The 18241-nt window shown below is 39.1% G+C and overlaps 1 protein-coding gene across 5 annotated transcripts in view; it reads left to right on the top strand.

Moving 5' to 3' along the window:
- Window positions 1-18241, top strand: part of tlk1a (tousled-like kinase 1a) — a 162570-nt gene that overhangs the window by 41387 nt on the left and 102942 nt on the right. For 4 of the 5 annotated variants that reach the window (XM_080199046.1, XM_080199048.1, XM_080199045.1 and 1 more), the window contains 2 exons: window positions 15168-15277; window positions 17705-17776. In XM_080199046.1, the coding sequence (XP_080055172.1) occupies window positions 15168-15277; window positions 17705-17776 (182 nt within the window). Of the gene's footprint in view, window positions 1-1431; window positions 1537-15167; window positions 15278-17704; window positions 17777-18241 lie in introns of all 5 variants that reach the window. The other variant, XM_080199047.1, reaches the window with a different exon arrangement.

The raw sequence follows: 18241 nt of genomic DNA, 5'->3' as shown, positions 1-18241 counted from the left end.
CGTTTGAGTTCAGGCAGATGTGCCTGCCTGTGATGGTGTTAAGTTGAGTGAGCACGCATAGTAAGATCAATAGAAGGAGCTTCAAAAATTCTGTGTATTGTGCTGAACCAGTTTTGCACTTTTTAATGCTGAGAATTTGAAAAATTGCTTTGACTTGAGTAGGAAATTCATTATTAGAGATTAACCCAGGTAGCTCTGAACACTTAGGTAGCCAATGATTATAAATGATTTGTTGTCTACCTATTGTCCTTTAGATTTTTAGTTAAGATGTGAACCCTGGCAAAAGTGAGAGCAAGTTACAAATGGGGAAAGAAATATTGTAAATGATGACTGTACAGTCTCTTGTGATGAGATGATTCACTGCAAGTTGAATGACACCTTTGAGCAATTCAGATCCAATTCAGAAAGTTTAAAAAGATGCAGACAGAACAGACAATTCAGTATTCTTTGCAGCTTTCTCTGGTTTGTTTAATTTTGCTTTCCCGTCACTTGCATAAACATGAATTCCTGAAACAGTGCCAAGCGATTTCAGTCATGGGTTGATTAAATCTACAATTTTAACTGGTTAACAACAAGGCGCTTATACGTGGGCTTCTTAGCACAGTCTACCCTTACAATTGGCAGTTGCATTTTATATAACAATACAATTTTTGGCATTGCATTCCTTTTCTGTATTACTTCCATTGCTTAATTCCAATTTTTGCAGGGCAAGAACAAACTTTGAATTTTTCAAAATTTTTTCACAGCATGTGAAAAAATTGCTGAGTCAGCATTTATTACCCATTTGTAATTGCCTGTGACAATTTGTTGCTGCAGCCCATCCGGTGTATCCATAATAATGTTAGGAAGGAGTTCCAGAATTTTGACCCAGCAATGGTGAACGAGAAGAAATGTGGTTCCAAGTCAGGATGGTGTGTGGTATGAAGGGATGCTTGCAGTTATTAATGTTCCCATGCGTACGTTGTCTTTTTGACTTTTAAAAGCATGGAGACTTTTGAGTAAATATGCTACCAAATGTAAAGTTTGGGGAATGCAATTGTTGAAATTGCTTGGATGCTCGATCAGTATGTTAAAGAGGATTTTTGTGAGCAATGGGCATGTTCAGCTCCTCCAGTGCACCCATGGTATTGTTATGGAGGGGGTTGCAGAATTTTGACCCAGCAACTGTGAAGAAACAGCAATGTAGTTCCAAGTCAGGATGGTGTGTGGCTTGGAGGGGAGTTTGCAGCTAGTAGTCTTCCTATGTGTCTGCTACTGTTGTCTCTTCAGCTTCTAAAATTTTGAAGATTTTTGAGTGAAGGTGCTACCAATATAAAGTTTGGGGGATGCAACTGTTAAAATTGCATGGGTGTTATGTAAGTATGTTAAAATTGATTTGATTTATTATTGTCACATGTATTAGCATACAGTGAAAAGTATTGTTTCTTGCAGACTATACAGGCAAAGCATACCGTTCATAGAGAAGGAAACGAGAGAGTGCAGAATGTAGCGTTACAGTCATAGCTGGGGTGTAGAGAAAGATCGACTTATTGCAAGGTAGGTTCATTCAAAAGTCTGATGGCAGCAGGGAGTAAGATGCATTCAGCAATGAATCATTTTTGATCTTGTTCAAGCTTTGAGGACCATAGTTCCAGGGATCCAAAGAAAAGTGCAGCATAGGAACAGGCTCTTCAGCCACCCAAGCCTGTGCCACTCATGATGCCCTAACTAACGTAAAAGCCCTTCTCTTACTTGGTCCATATCCCTTTATCCCTTCCCTATTCATGTATCCATCCAGATGCCTGTTAAATGTTGCTAATATGCCTGCTTCCACCATCTTCGCTGGCAGTGCATTCCAGGCATCTACCACTCTGTGTGGAAAGGCTTCCCCCCACACATCTCCCTTAAGCTTCTTTCCCCCCCTCCCCCCCACCATCTTGGACCTGTGTCCCCTTGTAATTGACACTTTCACCCTTGAAAAAGCCTTTGACTATCCACAATGTCTATGCCTCTCATAATTTTGTAGACTTCTATCAGGTCTCCCTTCCACCTCCATCTTCACCTCTTCTCATCGCCAGTGGAGACCAGGCTTCTTCCTGGTGAACCTTCTTTACACATTCTAAAGTTTCCACATCCTTCTGGTGGTGTGGTGACCAGAACTGTATGCAATATTTCAAATGCAGCCTAACTAAGATTTTGTATAAATGCATCATGATTTCCCAACTCTTCTACTCAGTGCCCTGGCTGACGAAGGCAAACATGCCATATGCCTTCTTAATTACCTTTGGTCCTGCTAATAGTGTTCTCTTTCTTTAGAGGTTGTGTGAAGCTTTAGCGTCAGTGATGGTTTGTTTTCCATCCTCTACCGTTCAGCATCACTGATACTGCAGTGCTTTTTAGTTCCAAATGATCTGACATGACAAGAGGGAGAAATGTAGCCTGACCTTTACTGGATGTTCATTTTAAAAACAATGAGAATTATTTTACATGGAAACAGTATTTTTGATTTTCTACAGTAAGGTACCATTGAAATTTGAATCAAAGAAAAGAAAAACTTGCATTTAAATGGCACTTTGGGATGTCTTAAAGCGCTGTACAGCCAATGAATTGCATTTAAGGTGTAGTCATTGTTGTAATGTATGAAATGTGGCAGCCAATTTGTGGACAGCAAGCCTCCACAAACAGCAGTGCGATAATGCTCAGATGATCTGCTTATTTAGTGATGTTGATTTAAAGGATAGATATTAATGAGGACACTGGAGTAACCATTCTGCTTTTCTTCAGAACAGCACATTGAAATCTTTTCTGTCCGCCTGAGAGAGCAGATTGGGGGATTGAAGGGTGTGGTGGTGACAGTTCAACTCCTCATCCAAAAGGCACCTCTGATGGTGCATCATATACTCAGTACTACACAGGAGTGTAAGCATAGATTTTTGAGCTAGGTTTGGAGTGGAACATGAACTCTCACCCTTCTAATTTGGAAGTGGGTTGTACCATCTGTGTCACAAGCTGTTACATTACAAAAGTGCCTGCAACTTGCTAGTTTGAACTTGTAAGTCATCCTAAGATTGATCTGATTCAGCATCTTATAATTGATTGTGATATTTAGTGAACAATTATCTATTCAAAGAAATGTGAAATCAATTTGGATTTGTGTGATACATTTTTAAACTAACTTCTTGAGTATGGATGCTGGAGTACAATTTGGTGTACTTCAAGCAGCTACACTACTTTTGTTGTGTATTTACAATACAGATTTGGTTGGTATCGGTTGTAGCTAGGCAGAACCTCTCTGGCTTGAATTTTGATTTTGCCCAGTGTAGATCTTTGCTTACTTGGATATGCTGCAGCTTAAGTTTTTATGTAAAGCAAAAAATGCTAAAATTACAGTTTAAGCACCCCAAAATTCAGGAGTAATGACCAAAAGGACGCGTTGCAATACTTAAAATCTGAAATATGAAACATGAAAGTGCTGCAGTATAGAATAGGCCTATCAGCAACAAGAGGAAAATATTTTTTCCTGAAATGAGAAGGTATCATTTATTTTTAAAATGTTGATTAATCTGATGATTTCACTGCTTTAATTCTAGCTCAATTATTTTCAGACTTGAGTACACATACACAACTTCAATTATTTAACAGTTTTAACATGGTCAAACATCTTAAAGTGCTTCATAGGAATGTTACCAAACAAAATTTAACACATTCTTTTGAAGGAACTTAATCGTTTATGGAAGAAAATGACAAACCTATAGAGTTCACAATATATTAATTTAAATTGTTACTTTTGTAGATAGGTATGTCAAATAATTTGACACAATAGCATTTTTTTCAATGCTTGGTACATTTTAGAGTGTAGATGCTGAGATGTTGTTTACTTTGGCAGAAGAATCTAGAATTGGTGGGTATCCTCTCGGGTAAGGGGTCAGCATTTTTGGACTGAGATGAGAACTATCTTCACTGAGGGCTGTGAATCTTTGGAACTTTGTACCCTCGAAAACTAAATACTTGACAATGGAGCTTTTCAAAGCTGAGAATTTTTAAAGGATCTGCAGTTGATGGGAAGGTAGAGTTGAAATCATCATCTGGTTAAACAGAAGAGAGGGCCATTTGATCTACTCCTTCTGTTTCTTATGTACATCTATTTTCTGTTTGAATTCATGCTTCAGCTCTGGGTAATTGAGACTAAAACATAGAATGTTACCATGTTCATAGAATCATTGAAGGGGGGGGGAAGTGCGTTCGTTTAGCTTAGCTGGACAGCTGGCTTGTGATGCAGAGATGCCAAAAGCATGGGTTCAGTTCCCATAATGGCTGAGGTTATTCATGAAGGCCTGCCTTCTCAACCTTGCCCCTTACCTGAGGTATGGTGACCCTCAGGTTAAATCACCACGAGTCAGCTCTCTGTCTCAGAGCAACCTATCATCATCTGAGACTACGATGACTTTACCTAGAATCATTAAAACGTACAGCTTAAAGGAGGCCACATGGCGTGTCATGCATGCCCTGGCTTCTGTGAAAGAGCAGTTTTGTTTGTAGTCTGATATCCATGCTTTATCTTGGTAACCCTGAAAGAACTTCATCCTCAAGAATCTGTCAAACTCCTTTTAAAAAGTTATTCATGGACTCAGCTGCCTTCATATTTCATGGTCAGGCATTTCAGATCCTACCAATCTTGAATGGAAAAATTTCTGCTCATCTTTCTTTTAAATCTTTTGGTAATGATTTTATCTCTGATTTCTGGTTAATGAGACGGTCACCAAAGGGAAGCGTTTTTCCATCTGTCAAGACCAAGCGGTTTTCGCAATGAGGTTATCTTCCCAGTCCCAAGGGAAATAGTCCTAAATTTTCTGACCTCTCTCAATAACAGTCCCTCATCCCCTGTCCTGATAAACCTTCCCTGTTAAACAACACTGATCCTTGGGACATTGCCACAAAGTACCTCTCCCGCTCTCAAGCATCCATCTACTACCATACATGTTCCTTGGTACAGTATATTTAACATTTCTTCAGTAACCTTATGAATTGCAAAGGATAATAAGTAAATGTGTAAAAATGGAAAAATAAAGTAATGAGGGATAAAAATTAAAGGGGAGGCAGGGTCTATCCATTTTTAGCTGAGGCCAAATTGCCTCATGGGATTTCAAATCCTGGCCCCCAACAATAGGAATAGAAGCAGAGGAGTAGGCCCTTCAACGCTTAAAGCCTGTGCTTCCATTCAATGAAATTATACCAGTATTGGATCCTAACTCTATCCACCTGCCTTGACACCATACCCATTTGTATCCTGGTTTAGAAGAAGACAAATCAGTTTCCAATTTAAATTTAGTTGAGCAATATGAAGGCTTACAGTGCCAGGGACCTAGATTCAATTCTGGCCTCAGGTCACAGTCTGTGTGGAGTTTGCATGTTCTTCCCATGTCTGTGTGGGTTTCGTTTGGGTGCTCCAATCTCCTCCCACACACCAAAATTAAGCAGTTTAGGTAGATTGGCCATGCAAAATGACTCCTTAGTGTCAGTGTGATAAGCAGGAAGAATATGTGGGTTTACGCGGATAGGGCCTGGGTGGGATTGTTGTTGGTGCAGGTTCAATTGGCTGAATGGCCTCCCTCCATGCTGTAGGGATTTTATGTCTTTTGTAAAATGGTGGCACAACTCAGCCACCTTTTTGTGTGTGGAAATGCTTCCTAACTTCCTAAAATTGGCACTAATTTTAAGATTATGTGCTCTTGTACTAGACTCCCCAACTATGGAAACTTTTCTCACTAGCTGTCCTCTCAATTCCTTTCAAATCTCTGAAAACCTTGACCAAGTCATCCTTATCTTGCTATATTCCAGGAATACAAGCCTATTTTATGTAATCTCTTCCCATATGTTATCTCTGGTGACATTCTGGTCAACATGTGATGTATTCTTTTCTAAGGTCAGTGTATCATTTATGGTGCAGAATTCACAACTGTACGTAGGCATTCCAGATAGGATATAATCAGGACTTTGTCTAGTCATTGCAAAATTTCCTCTTCTCGTATAGCTAGTCCTCTAGTTACAAAGACTAACATTCTGTTAACCTGTTTGTTGTTTTTGTGTACTGACTTGTGTAGTATTTTGGTCATGTGTGCACGTAGACTCCTACATCTGTCTGATCCTCCTCTGTTCCTAGTTTTTCACCATTAAGTTGTATTCATGTTTATTTTTGATTTCAAATGGATGAAATGGCAGCATGGTAGCACAGTGGTTAGCACTGCTGCTTCACAGCTCCAGGGTCCTGGGTTCAGTCCCCGGCTCGGGTCATGTCTGTGTGGAGTTTGCACATTCTCCTTGTGCCTGCATGGGTTTCCTCTGGGTACTCCGGTTTCCTCCGACAGTCCAAAGATGTGCAGGTTAGGTTGATTGGCCATGCTAAGAAATTGCCCTCTAGTGTCCAGGGATGTGTAGGTTAGAGGGATTAGTGGGTATAGTATGTAAGGATATGGAGGTGGGGCCTGGGTGGGATTGTGTTCGGTGCAGACTTGATGGGCTGAAGGGCCTCTTTCTGCACTGTAGAGTTGTAATTCTAAATAATCCTTGCATCGAAATCTATCTGTCACAATTTTCCCACTTTATCAGTGTTGCTTTGTAATTGATGGTCTTGTCATTGTCATTCGCAGGCTTGGATATATGGTTCAGTATTGTGCTAAGTTATGAATAAATATAGTGAATAGTAGGTACCCCAGCACAGATCATTGTGTCATACCCCTAAGCAGTTCCTTTCAATGTAGATACATGCCCTATTATCTCTACTGTCTCTCACTAGGCCAGTAGTTCAGTTTCAATTCTATAAGCTTTAATTTCAGCTAACACAGCTCACGTGCATTTGCTAAGCATAGGTCATCGGCCCAAATTTCTCAAGTATTCAATCACTGTCCTTAATTATAGATTCCAATAACTTTCCCACAATATGTGTTAGACTAACAGCTCTATAATATCCTGATTTTTTTTTTCTCCCCATCTCTCTTTATGAATGAGTTATTTGCAATTTTTCAACCTACAGGGACAATTCCTGAATTGTGAGAGCTTGGAACAATTATGGGCAAAATGGAAGAAATGTGCTCACCATCTTCCTTTTAAAACTCTGAGATATAAATCATCAGGTCCTGGGGATTGTTTTATTCGTTTTCATTATTTGTGATTTTTTTTTTGTTTATATGAAGAATATTTATCCTTGATTCATTATTAATTTCCTGTTATGTTATCCCTTCCTTCTGTGAAGATTTATACAAAGTAAATATCTGCCCAGTTGCTTTTTCTTTGTATCATAAATAATATTAACTCAATTTGTTTTTAAAAGGACTCACATTGCCCTTGACTATGTTATTTTCTAATGCAGTTGTAAAAACTTTTTGTTAACCTTGATATTTTTCTTGTCTATTTTCACGTTCCTCTGTGTAACGTTTGCTATCTTAGTTAAGTTTCATATTCTATCTCTTTGGTTTTGTCAACCATAGCCATTTGATTTGCTTATAAGAGGTCTTTACTTTTTAAGAGTGTATATTGTTCCTGCTAAAATTATCTTCAAGCATTTCCCACCCTTCTGCTTTAGTAACATCCAGTAACAATTTGAACCAATTTGCTGTTGTTGGTGTCTGTCAGCACATTAACGTTAGGATTGCCAAAATCTAGAATCTTAGTAAATGTTAAGTTTTTCCTTTTTGAATCTATGGGGTAATTCAGTCATATTATGATGACTGTTAATTAAGTATTCCCTCAGTGTTAGATTATTAACTAAATCTGGTTCATTACAAAATCTGGTATGGTTGTCCTCTTCTTGATTCTAGAACATATTACTCAATGATCTTGAATGCACTCGACATTCATTACTTTTCTGTTGGGGAGTGGTGCTGTATCCCCACAATAACTGTGGTCCAGCAGATGTGTCATGAAATGTATGATAAAATAAAATGTGTTGAAGGGCATACTGTATTCTGATAAGATTTACAGTTATTTCAATTCTTGCTATGTTTTAGCAGCCATGGTCTTGGTTAATAGAACACAATATTGTCGTAGTAAGCTACTAATCAAAGTTTGCCTAATAAGCAAACATTTCTTTACAATATAAATGAAGCATTTTGGTTAAGACTTAGCTCAGTATTGTCTCCCTTTTAATGTCTGTGAGTTTACAAACCAATTTGCTGCACCGAAATCAGGTCCCAGCTTAACTCATTATAATATTTTAATGACCAGTTGGTCGGACAGTTTACTAGACTGACACTTTACAGACACTTTACTTCTAGAAGGGGAAGTGAATTTATTCAATTCAAACATGTGCAGAGTGGTTCAGCTATGTCTCTGATTGATTGTCAACTGCTTTTAAATCAGATATAAACTTAAATACTGTTAATTATGTAGATGTTTATGAGTTGGGACTTTTCAGATCATTTAATTTTTATCTGGAGTCTTTACAGTCTGTCTTGGAGTTTGAAGATTTTTAAAAAGATGACATCCATTGAAGTGATGAGAAATGGAAACATTCATTCTTAAGATTAATTAAAATGAATTAAAGAAAGAATTGCAAACTTTTTTTCTCCTAGATACGTTAATTGAGCTTAATCAATATAAAATGTGTGTAACTTTCAACTAGTGTAATTCACTTGTTCATTTACTATTCATAACTTGGCTTGGAAGTTAAAGTCTAATGAGATCCATGTTGTACCATTCTGCTGTTTTTCAATGCCAATGTGGATTCTGAACAGATACAGGATTAACTATTAGATAAAGTAATTTAAAGGAAGGCTTTGTCTTCACTATTCTCTGTTGAAGTGCTGAGATATTGGGTTATTAGTTGTGTAAAATGCAGCAATGAAAAAATGCAGTTTTTAAAAAAGCTATATATAAAAAATAATTATTGTTAGAACAATCTTACCATTATGTCTGATTTGGAGAAGAGCAGAGAAATGAACCTCTGTCTAATGTTGTTTTTAAATGTGAAAAAATATCAAGCTTAGGCTTTTTTTTTGGGTTGTACTCATGAGAATTATATATTATGCAACAACCAATTTGTGGACGGTTACCTGTATATACACTTGTAAACTAACTTGTGTTCTTATCTAATACATTTGGTGGGCAGAATGAGGAGAGCTGATACAAACTAAATGGTACAATTTAAAGGGGCAGAAGAATTGACCTGAGAATGTATGTACTCAAATTTTTGAAAGTGATAGGCAAGCTGAGAGGTTTTTTCAGATAAAAAGCAGATGAGCTTCTTGATTTTATTAATATTAGAATAGCGCACAAAAGCAAGGGAGTTCTGCTAAAACCGTTATAAAACGCTGCTTAGCTGGAGAATTGTCATCCATTTGATCGCTTGTTGCAACTCTCCCATCGATGATGGCTCACCCACTTCTACAAACTACTGGATGTTACATGCCAGGCTGTCAGCTGCCTCTGTGGATTCATGGTTGAGGAGTCATTAGAAATGTTCTTTCCAGTATTGTCAGATGGCATTAGAATAATGTGTATTGAATGTCAGAACTTTAGGATGCCTTTTTTATGACTTGATGGCATGGATTGAAACTAACATTCTCAGCAGATATAAAAACAAAAATGCTGGAAAACTCAGCAAGTCTGGCAGCATCTGTGGAGAGAGGAATAGTCAATATTTCAAGTTCGATATGAATTCAGAAGTGCTTTGCTGTCATTCTCAGCAGACTCTTGCAGTCTGTTTTAGATTCCTGTTTAAGGTAATCTGGAAACTGATGAAAGTAGGATTTAGCAAATATACTGTTTTGGATGCTATTAGGGGAGATGGGCTATCAGGGGATAACAGTAGCAGCAGCCAAAGCTGCTACTACTGGCACAACTGGCTCTGCTGTTAAGCAGGTCGGGACAAAGAGCAGTAGAGCAATAGTTACAGGGGATTCTGTAGTTAGGGGTGCAGATAGGTGTTTCTATGGACGTGAAAGAGATTCCAGGATGGTATGTTGCCTCCCTGATGCCAGGGTTCAGGATGCCTCTGAACGGTCAGAAAGCATTCTGAAGGGAGAGGGTGAAAAGCTAGAGGTCGTGGTACGTATTGGTACTGGTAGGAGGAGTGATGCGGTCCTGCAGCAGCAGTTTAGGAAGTTAGGTAGAAAGTTAAATAGCAGGACCTTGAGGTTGTAATTTCAGGATCCCTGTGCCATGTGCTGGTGAGGCTAGGAATAGAAAGATAGTGTAGCTCAACACGTAGCTGGAGTAGGAGGGAGTGTTTCCAATATCTGGACCATTGGAGTCCCTCCCGGGGCAGATGGGACCTGTACAAGGAGGACGGGTTGGATCTAAACTGGAAGGGCATGAGTATTCTGGCTGGGAGGTTTGCTAGAGTCACACGGGAGAATTTAAACTAGTTTGGCGGTGGGGGTGGGGGGTGAGAAACAAAGCAAAGGTGAATTAGCTGAAGGGGAACCAGAGAGTAGGACCTACAAGACCCACAGAAACAGCAGGCAGGGTGGACTTGCTAATTAAAGAAGTTCTGATGGACTGAAGTGCATCTGTTTCAGTGCGAGAAGTGCAACTTATGATTAGTACTAGGAACTATGTCGTTATTTCATTACAGAGACTTGGTTAAAGGAAGGACAAGGTTGACAGCTTAACATTCCAGGATACAGATGCTTCAGGCAGGATAGAAGGGAATGTAAAAGGAGTGGGGGGGGGGGGGTTGCACTACTAGTTAAGGAGAATATCACAACTGTACTCCGTAAGGACACCTTGGAAGGTTCATATAGTGAGGCAATATGGGTAGAGGTCAGGAGTAGGAAAGGTGTAGTCACAATGTCAGGGGTTTACTAGAGGCCACCCAACTGCCAGTGGGAGATAGAGGAACAGATATGTAGGCAGATTTTGGCAAGGAGTAAAAGTAACAGGGTTGTTGCGGTGGGAGACTTCCCCTATGTTGATTGGGACTCACTTAGTGCTAGGGGTGTGGATGGGGCAGAGTTTGTAAGGAGCATTCAGGAGGGCTTCTTAAAACAGTATGTAGATAGTCCAACTAGGAAAGGGGCCATACTGGACCTGGTATTGGGGAATGAGCCCAGCCAGGTGGTTGATGTTTCAGTAGGAAAGCAGTTCAGGAACAGTGACTATAATTCAGTAAGCTTTAAGGTACTGCTGGATAAAGATAAGTGTAGTCCTCAAGTTAAGGTGCTAATTTGGGGAAAGGCAAATTACAACAATATTGGGAAGGAATTGAAGAATGTAGATTGGGGGCAGATGTTTGAGGGCAAATCAACATTTGGCATGTGGGAGGCTTTCAAGTGTACGCTGATAGGATTCAGGACTGGTACATTTCCTGTAAGGATGAAGGATAGGTATGGCAAGTTTTTGGAACCTTGCATAACGAGAGATATTGTGAGCCTGCTCAAATTAAAAAAGGAAGCATTTGTCAGAGCTAGAAGGCTGGGAACACACGAAGCAAGTGTAGAATACAAGGAAAGTAGAAAGAAACTTAAGCAAGGAATAAGGACGATTAAAAGAGATCACAAAAAAGCATTGGCCAGCAGGATTAAGAAAAGTCCCATGGCTTTTTACACACGTGTAAAGAGCAAGAGGGTAGCCAGGGAGAGGGTTGGCCCACTCAAGGACGAGGGAGGGAATCTATGTGTGGAGTCAGGAAATGGGCAAGGTATTAAATGAGTACTTTGCATCAGTATTCATAAAGAGAAGGACTTGGTGGATGATGAGTCTGGGAAAGGATATGTATATAGTTTGAGGCATGTTGAGATTAAAAAGGAGGTCAAAGAAAACAGGGTAGCAGTGGAAGGATGAGTTTCTGAATGGAGAGCTGTGACAAGTGGCATTCCTCAGGGATCAGTGCTGGGATTGTTGCTATTTGTAAAATATATAAATAATTTGGAGGAAAATGTAACTGGTTTGATTAGTAAGTTTGCGGACGACACAAAGGTTGGTGGATTTGCAGATAGCGATGAGGACCATCAAAAGATGTAGCAGGATATAGATCAGTTGGAGACTTGGGCGGAGAGATGGCAGATGGCATTTAATCCAGACAAATGTGAGGTAATGCATTTTGGAAGGCCTAATATAGATAGGATATATACAGTAAATGGCAGAACTCTTAAGAGTATTGATAGGCAAAGGGATCTGGGTGTACAAGTACACAGGTAACTAAAAGTGGTAATGCAGGTGGAGAAGGTAGTCAAGAAAGCATACGGCATGCTTGCCTTCATCGGTCGGGCCACTGAGTTTAAAAATTGGCAAGTCATGTTGCAGCTTTATAGAACCTTAGGCCGCACTTGGAATATAGTGTTCAATTCTGGTTGCCACACTACCAGAAGGATGTGGAGGCTTTGGAGATGGTACAGAAAAGATTTACCAGAATGTTGCCTGGGTATGGAAGGCGTTAGCTAAGAGGAGAGGTTGGGGAAACTTGGTTTGTTCTTGCTGGAACGATGGAGGTTGAGGGGCGACCTCATCAAATCTACAAGGTTATGAGAGGCATCAATGGAGTGGATAGTCAGCATTTTCCCAGGGTGGAAGAGTCAATTACTAGGGGGCACAGGTTTAAGGTGTGAGGGGCAAGGTTTAAATATGAGGCAGATATTTTGCACAGAGCAGCGGGTGCCTGCAACTCGTTGTTGGGGGAGAGAGTGGAAGTGGATACAGTAGTGAGTTTTAAGGGGCGTCTTGATAAATACAAGACTAGGATGGGAATAGAGGGATATGGTCCCCGGAAGGGAGGGGGTTTTAGTTCAGTCGCGTAGCATGGTCGGTGCAGTCTTGGAGGGCTGAAGGCCCTGTTCCTGTGTTATAATTTTCTTTGTTCTAGTAGATTTGATTTTTTTTAATTTTGTTTTTGCGGTAAAGTATTGAGACGATGCTGATTGGAGAGAGTGGCAATTTTTCTCTACTCTCTATGTGCTTTGATATAATTGAAGAGGCATGTTAAAACTTAACCAAATTGAAGTAGAAACTTGGAGCCAAATAATGTTTAAACCTATAGTGTCTTTGGTAGCTGATAATGTTGGAGAAGCACAACGATCCCGATCAATTTGAAAGTAACTTGTATTTACATAGTACTTTTAACATGGTAAAATGTTCTCAGATTCTTCAAGGAAGTGGTAATTAACCAAATTTGACACCAAGTCACACAAGGAACATATCACGTTATGCTAGGTGACTAAAATTATGGACAAAGTAGATTCTAAGTAGTGTCTTCATGGAGAAGAGAGCACTATGGAAGTGGGGAGATTTGGGGAGAAATTCCTAAGCCTGTGGCCTAGGCAATTGAAAACATAGTCAGCGTTGGGGGACTGATTAAAATCAGGGTTGTGGATGAAAGCAGAGTTTGAGGAGTGCACAGATCTTGGAATGTCGTGTGTCTAAGGGAGTTTAAAAAGATGAGAGGGGCAAGATCACGAAGGTATTTGAAAACCAGAATGAGTATTTTAAATAAAAGCAAATTACTGCGGATGCTGGAATTTGAAACCAAAAGAGAGAATGCTGAACGATCTCAGCAGGTCTGGCAGCATCTGTAAGGTGAGAAAAGAAATGATGTCGAGTCCAGATGACCCTTTGTCAAAGCGGTAAGTATTTTAATACAAGGTACCATAGGACCAGGACCCAATATCAATGAGCATGTGATTGGAACTTGGTACATGTTAGAGTATGAACAGTAGGTTTGGATGAGCTCAAGTTTATGGAATGTGAAACATGGGAGTCTGATCAGGGGAGTATTAGAAATGTCAAATATGGAGATAGCAAAGATGAGGGTGTGAGCAGCAGATGAGCAATATTACGGCTGGAGATGGGTGATGTTTTAAGGAACTGAAATTAGATAGTTTTGATAACAGATATGTGATTGGAACTGCATCAAATAAGGAGGTCACGATTATGAATGGTTTGCTCCAGCCTCAGACAAATGTGTGGCGAGATGATGGAATTTGGTGGTTAGGATATGAAGCTTGTCGCAGGAACTGAAGACTATTTTTGGTCTCCCCAGTAGTTAGGGAAAATTTCTGCTCATCTAGTGCTGGATGTGGACAAGCCATGTGACAAAATTGGAACAGTGAAGTAATAGAAAGATGTAATGGTGATCTGTAGCCCAACTACATACATTAATTTGCAGCTTATGAAAATGGTTACTCAATCCTGCACTAGCAATCCCTTTGGCTGTACATGATTTTGCATTGGGAAAGTGTGCAAATTCAAAAGTGCAAAGGTCAGGTTAGGGGTATGGACAGAGTGAATAGTCAAAAGCTTTTTCCCCAGGGTGCAAGAGGCAATTACTAGAGGGCATAGGTTTAAGAAGCAAGGAGCTGTACGAGGCAAGTGTTTTTACACAGAAGGCGGTGGTGCCTGGATCTTGCTGCTGGGGGGAAGTAGTAGAAGCAGGTACAATAATGACTTTTAAGGGTATCTTGACAAATACATCAATCGGATGGGAATAGAGTGTGTCCCTGGAAGGCTAGGGGGTTTTAGTTCAGATGGGCAGCATATTCGGTGCAGGCTTGGAGAGCCTGTTCCTGTGCCATAATTTTTTGTTCTTGGTTCTGTGTTTGTCTTGCAAGCCTTTTTATATATTTCCTTCCTCCAAACCCAAGTAATCAACATTTATGATAGAAAATTTTAACTGGCTTAACTCCACTTTGTGACAAATCCCATTAACTGATTCAGATGAGGAATTGCTGCTTTACTTAATTCTATAGTTTGTTACCTTGCAGCTCTACCAGGTGTGAATATTTAAAAATTATAACTAATTCTGCATTGAATATGTAGTCTGGTTCATGAATGCAATATTGTGTGCAAACCTCACTTTTAATTTCAATTACGTTCACAATTGAGAGGTGAAGGAGAGAAGATTGCTTTATGCATGTACCTCCAAATCTGATTTTTTTTTATCTTTTTAGTTTTCAAATAAAACACGAGTGATAGAAGCGATGAGTTTTTTAATCTTGTACTTTAAGCACATTTCTGTAACAGTGGAGAAGTAGTAAGTGGGGTAAGGGGGAGTAGAATTTGGCAGGAGGGGGGAGTTGTTTAGTAATTCACGTTACTTACAGTCACATTTTTGGTTGTTTGGTTAGCATCTTAATATCTAAAATATTTTCTATTTAAATAATAATCTAAACTTTCATTTTCTAACCTTGTTGGAGTATTGATAGAAAATACTTTCTTACAGAGTAAAGCTATTTAACCTAATGTATTCTATTTATTTAAAGGTGCAATGGAAGAACTTCATAGCCTGGATCCTCGGCGGCAGGAATTGCTGGAGGCAAGGTTTACAGGCGGTGTGAGTACTGGGAGTGGAAGTGGAAGCACAGGAGCTAAAGTAAGCCTGTTTCAATTCATAGTTTGTTTAGGGGAGGGTATTGCAGAGATGGAAGTTGAAATCTGATGATATCCCCACATATGGCTTAGTGTCATTCTTTGTTTTATAATACTCATGTTGAAGGACCTTGGTATGTTTCATTATGTTAAAGGTGCTATGTGAATATAAATTACTAAATTTGGGAAAATTACTTTCTATCATGGGACTAGAGGATCACATGACTTAATTTTTTGTTTAATGTGCAATATAGTTTACAATTTAAAAAAAAACTCACCCCTTAATAAAAGTCTTAATATACATTGTTTGCTTAGGGTTGTTGAAATCAATTAGATATCCTGATGGCCCCAGTCTGTAGTACAATACAATTTTATCTAGCCTGGTCAGCAGTTCTAGAAACAAGCTGTAAATCGGCATTCAGGTGGAAAGCAGTAAAGTACTGCAGAGCAATAAGGATACCCTTCCTTACTTGGTTGGGGATTTTAGTCCATTTAATTTTGAACCATTTCTCTGGAATAGTTGCTTATCAACAATAAGCTACTTCAAGTACAGTGATTCATGTCTCTTGTGTTTTATTTGTGTTAATTAATCTAGCCAAGTTAAGTACATCTCCAGCCAAGCTGGAGCTAGGTTCTGCAAGTTGCTATGGTTATCTGTTCTTGACTGTATGGCCCTTTTAACCAGGTGTTACCTCATGGTTCTCTTCATTTCAGTTTGTGTGGAGTTAATTTACCATTCTTAATTGTATATATTTGAAGTGTTTAAGGATAGATATTTTGGCACATTTCTAAATACAAGTAATGTCAGTGAGATAAATGTGATATTGGAATTCTGACCACAAATATGAGGATGATATCAGCCACTAAAATTGTTTATAATCCAGTGAGATCTGTAACATTTTGTTTTAAGTAGACAAACTTTGAAATCCCAGTAACCCACTAGGAGAATAAAACCACACTATGTGATGGTTTAAAAACAGTTTTACTCTTTTACTCTAACATTGACAATTAACATCAGGTAAATTTGAAGTAACAGGCCAGCTGTGGTTCAACATACCATAATGCACATTAAGGGCAGATGCAACCGAGACAGAAATCGTAGATTTCTCAGCAATCCACCAGTGGCCATTGAGAGCTACAAAACTTGATTAGAAATCTGTCTCCCTCGCAAGGGATTTCAATTCTTCACTTTTAAAGATCTAGCCTCTGAATTCCAATAAAATGCTACTGGACTCGGTCTGCCTCGACAACTGCCCCCCTACCCCCGCCAATGGTTACGTATCCTCTTAAGATTGCGGCTCATGGGATTCACAAAGCTGAACTCCATCTCTAATTACCTGCTCACTCGCAATGCTTTTGCAAACTGCTGGCTTCACCTAAGCTATCATTGCCCTAGAATTTCTCCAGACTTCATTTCCAAGCTGAACTGAGCTTTAAGTGACTCCCAGGGCTACTTCTGAGCCCTCACCCACTCCAGTATGGAACCAGTGACCTGCCACCTTCTTAACTCCCCAGGAAATTTCCTGAGCCTTAATTGCACTGATGGCTCCCAGGGCTTCTTTACGAACTACAAACCGCACAAATTTATAACTGCGGTTATTTTCCCCTCCTGCCAAACACACATATATTGAAACCAGAGACCATTCTTAACCTTCACCCATCTCCATGATGACATAATCTTTCAAAGTTCATTGAATGCTTTTAAACTAATTTAGCCCTAACTCCCAAAATAAAACATCTTTCTAGACAACAGTCCTTTGCAAGCAATGTAGACATCCCATCCCATGTCCAGCTAAGTATGCTCAGGTACTGTTCTATGATCCTACCTTTATAGCTATGAACTGATTGAAAATTAGCCTGACAGTAATAGTGACTGTGACAGCTATTGTCAATTGCAAAAACCCATCTGGCTTGCTATTATCCTTCAGGGAAGGAAATCTTGCCATCTTTGGCTGGTTTGGCCTACATGTGACTTCAGACCCACAGCAATGTTGTTGACTCTTTACCTGCCATCTGAAATGTCTTAGCAAGCCATTCAGCTTAAGAGCAATTCAGGATGGGCAGCAAATGCTGGCCTTACCAGCGATGCGCATGTACTATGACATTTTTAAGAAAAAAGAATCTGCAAGTTCACAAAACACCAAGTGTTTTTATGTGTAATAGACTCCAAGTTGCTTTAATTACATTTATCCCATTTTTTTCTCCAGCTTAACTTTAATCTTTCCAGAACAAAACACTACCTCTGACATGTTAACTTGAGCCATGAACTAGACATTCAAACTAGCAACAAAACTAATAAGCAGTGCACAGAGGCGAATGATTACAACACATTTAAAATGTACATAAGTGGGCAAATAGAGGTGTATATTTCCTCTGTAATTTACTTTTTAAATTCTTGTTTTCACTAATTTTTGTTTACTTTTCAAAACAGGCTTTAACAAATAATGAATGTTCTAACCACAGTTTTGGAAGTCTTGGATCATTAAGTGACAAAGAGTCAGAGGTATGCATGGAGTTTCATTTTTTTTGGTTTAGCATACACTTAGGGCTTATGGGTTTGGAATTCACATTTAACTTTGGAAAGTAATGTTATACTAAGCACATTAATCAAAATTACTGTTCTCAACCATGTTAAGGGCGTTTTCTTAAAGTTGCCCGTGAGCGTAGAATTTGTGTAGATGCATTTTAATTTTTGGTTCAATTTTTAAAAAGTAACCCAGGATACAAATTTTAATCTTTAAATAAGGTAAACGTTACCCTGAAAGTTACTTGAGTCAAAAGTGACAAAGTTATTAACTAGAAAATGCAAATAAAGGGAAAATACTTAAAAGATGAGATTTCAAATTAATCTGATGTATTGTTTTGGGCATGTTGCTTGAGTTTCTTCCTCCAGAAGTGAAGGGATTGAAACTTGAGGTTCAATTAGTTGCTACAAGAGTTTCTATAGTCAACCAGTTAGTTTTTACTT

This window comes from Carcharhinus amblyrhynchos, chromosome 11, assembly GCF_965287045.1.
Source record: "Carcharhinus amblyrhynchos chromosome 11, sCarAmb.v2.hapA, whole genome shotgun sequence".
NCBI lineage: Eukaryota > Metazoa > Chordata > Chondrichthyes > Carcharhiniformes > Carcharhinidae > Carcharhinus > Carcharhinus amblyrhynchos.
Note: the sequence above shows the minus strand (reverse complement) of the source record. Positions and strands in the feature narration are given on the sequence as shown.